At 33.7% G+C, this 1,576-nt stretch overlaps 1 protein-coding gene across 1 annotated transcript; it reads left to right on the top strand.

The window, feature by feature from the left end:
• Window positions 1–407: 407 nt before the first annotated feature.
• On the top strand, window positions 408–1,220 carry LOC106820384 (the record flags this gene model as incomplete). The annotated part of the gene is given in 2 exon segments (XM_014824907.1): window positions 408–635; window positions 1,121–1,220. Coding segments are annotated over 2 exon segments (328 nt in total), but the record flags the coding sequence as incomplete, so codon positions are not given.
• Window positions 1,221–1,576: the final 356 nt, after the last annotated feature.

The following is a 1,576-nucleotide window of genomic DNA, read 5'->3' as shown; positions in this document are numbered from 1 at the left end:
ATATATATACACACACAAACACATATACATATAATATATATATGTATACATTTACATGCACATATAAATGTACATGTACATGTAATCATAAATTTACATATACCAGTATACACGCACATACATAGACAAATACGTATATATTTACATGCACATATAAATGTACATGTACATGTACTCACAAATGTACATATACCAGTATACACGCACATACATAGACAAATACGTATACATTTACATGCACATATAAATGTACATGTACATATACTCATAAATGTACATGTACACGCACGCACATACATAGACAAATACGTATATATTTACATGCACATATACATGTACATGTACATGTACTCATAAATTTACATATACACGCACATACATATGCAATATATATCTTTGACCCTCAGATGTTTGAGATGCGGCTGGAGTCGTACGAGGAGACGCTGGATGAGGCGCGGACCGCCGGACGCCGGTCAGCGACGAGTCCGAAGCGTCGTCGCCGCGTGCAGCCGGGCTACGAGACGGTCAGCGCCGACCTTGACGAGGTCAACCGACGCTACCTTGAGCTCGCCGCCGTCGTCATAGAACAAGTGAACAGTCTGACGAGAATTCTTAGCACGACCACGACGATACATGTACGTAGAGAAGTGCACGGAATGTGTCACCTTAAGGAGGGAGGGTTAATTATGTTGATGTAATATAATAATTAAATTATGTAATTTTATAATGTTTTAATTATTTTAATTTAAACCAGTAAACGTTCAACATTTTTCAAAATTAATTTTAAAATAAAATATTATATTTATTATAAATTATTATATTTGTATATGTATATATAATATAAATATGTAATATAATAAAAATATTATATTTATATATATATAATTGTTTTAATTATACAATTGTTTAAATTTATTATGTTTTTTAATTATATAATGTAGTAAGTATTTGATTATCCCTCTATTCTGTCGGACAATTCTTTTGTTAATTAAGTAATAATGTAAATCTGTAATATATTGTTTTGGTAATGTAGGCTATGATGTAGGCTATAATTAGGTAATCTGTAATAATTTCTTAATAAGGTAATTTACCAGTGTACTGTATGTCAATTGTCATGCAGTTGCAGCAGCTTCCACCGATAAAGCTGGAAACCTACCAAGCAGGCGTGCAGATCGAGCCAACAGATGTGTCCACAGATACCCTCATGCACATCACTACAGGTAAACCTTACACCTGTCATTGCTACCTGTCATCACTACAGGTAAATGTTACACCTGTCATTGCTACCTGTCATCATTACAGGTAAATGTTACACCTGTCATTGCTACCTGTCATCATTACAGGTAAATGTTACACTTGTACATGCTACCTGTCATCACTACAGGTAAATGTTACACCTGTACATGCTACCTGTCATTCCTACAGATAACATATTAAACATGTCAGAATATCGATATGGATGCATGATACTAATTCATCTATCCTCACATATTATACATGTAAACTTCACTCTTGACTGTTGACTAAAGGTGTGAATGAAGAATATGAATTTAGTAGAAATTACTTGGTAATTCCA

This window comes from Priapulus caudatus, unplaced genomic scaffold, assembly GCF_000485595.1.
Source record: "Priapulus caudatus unplaced genomic scaffold, Priapulus_caudatus-5.0.1 Scaffold12500, whole genome shotgun sequence".
Taxonomy (NCBI): domain Eukaryota; kingdom Metazoa; phylum Priapulida; class Priapulimorpha; order Priapulimorphida; family Priapulidae; genus Priapulus; species Priapulus caudatus.
This window is presented reverse-complemented; position numbering and strand designations above follow the sequence as displayed.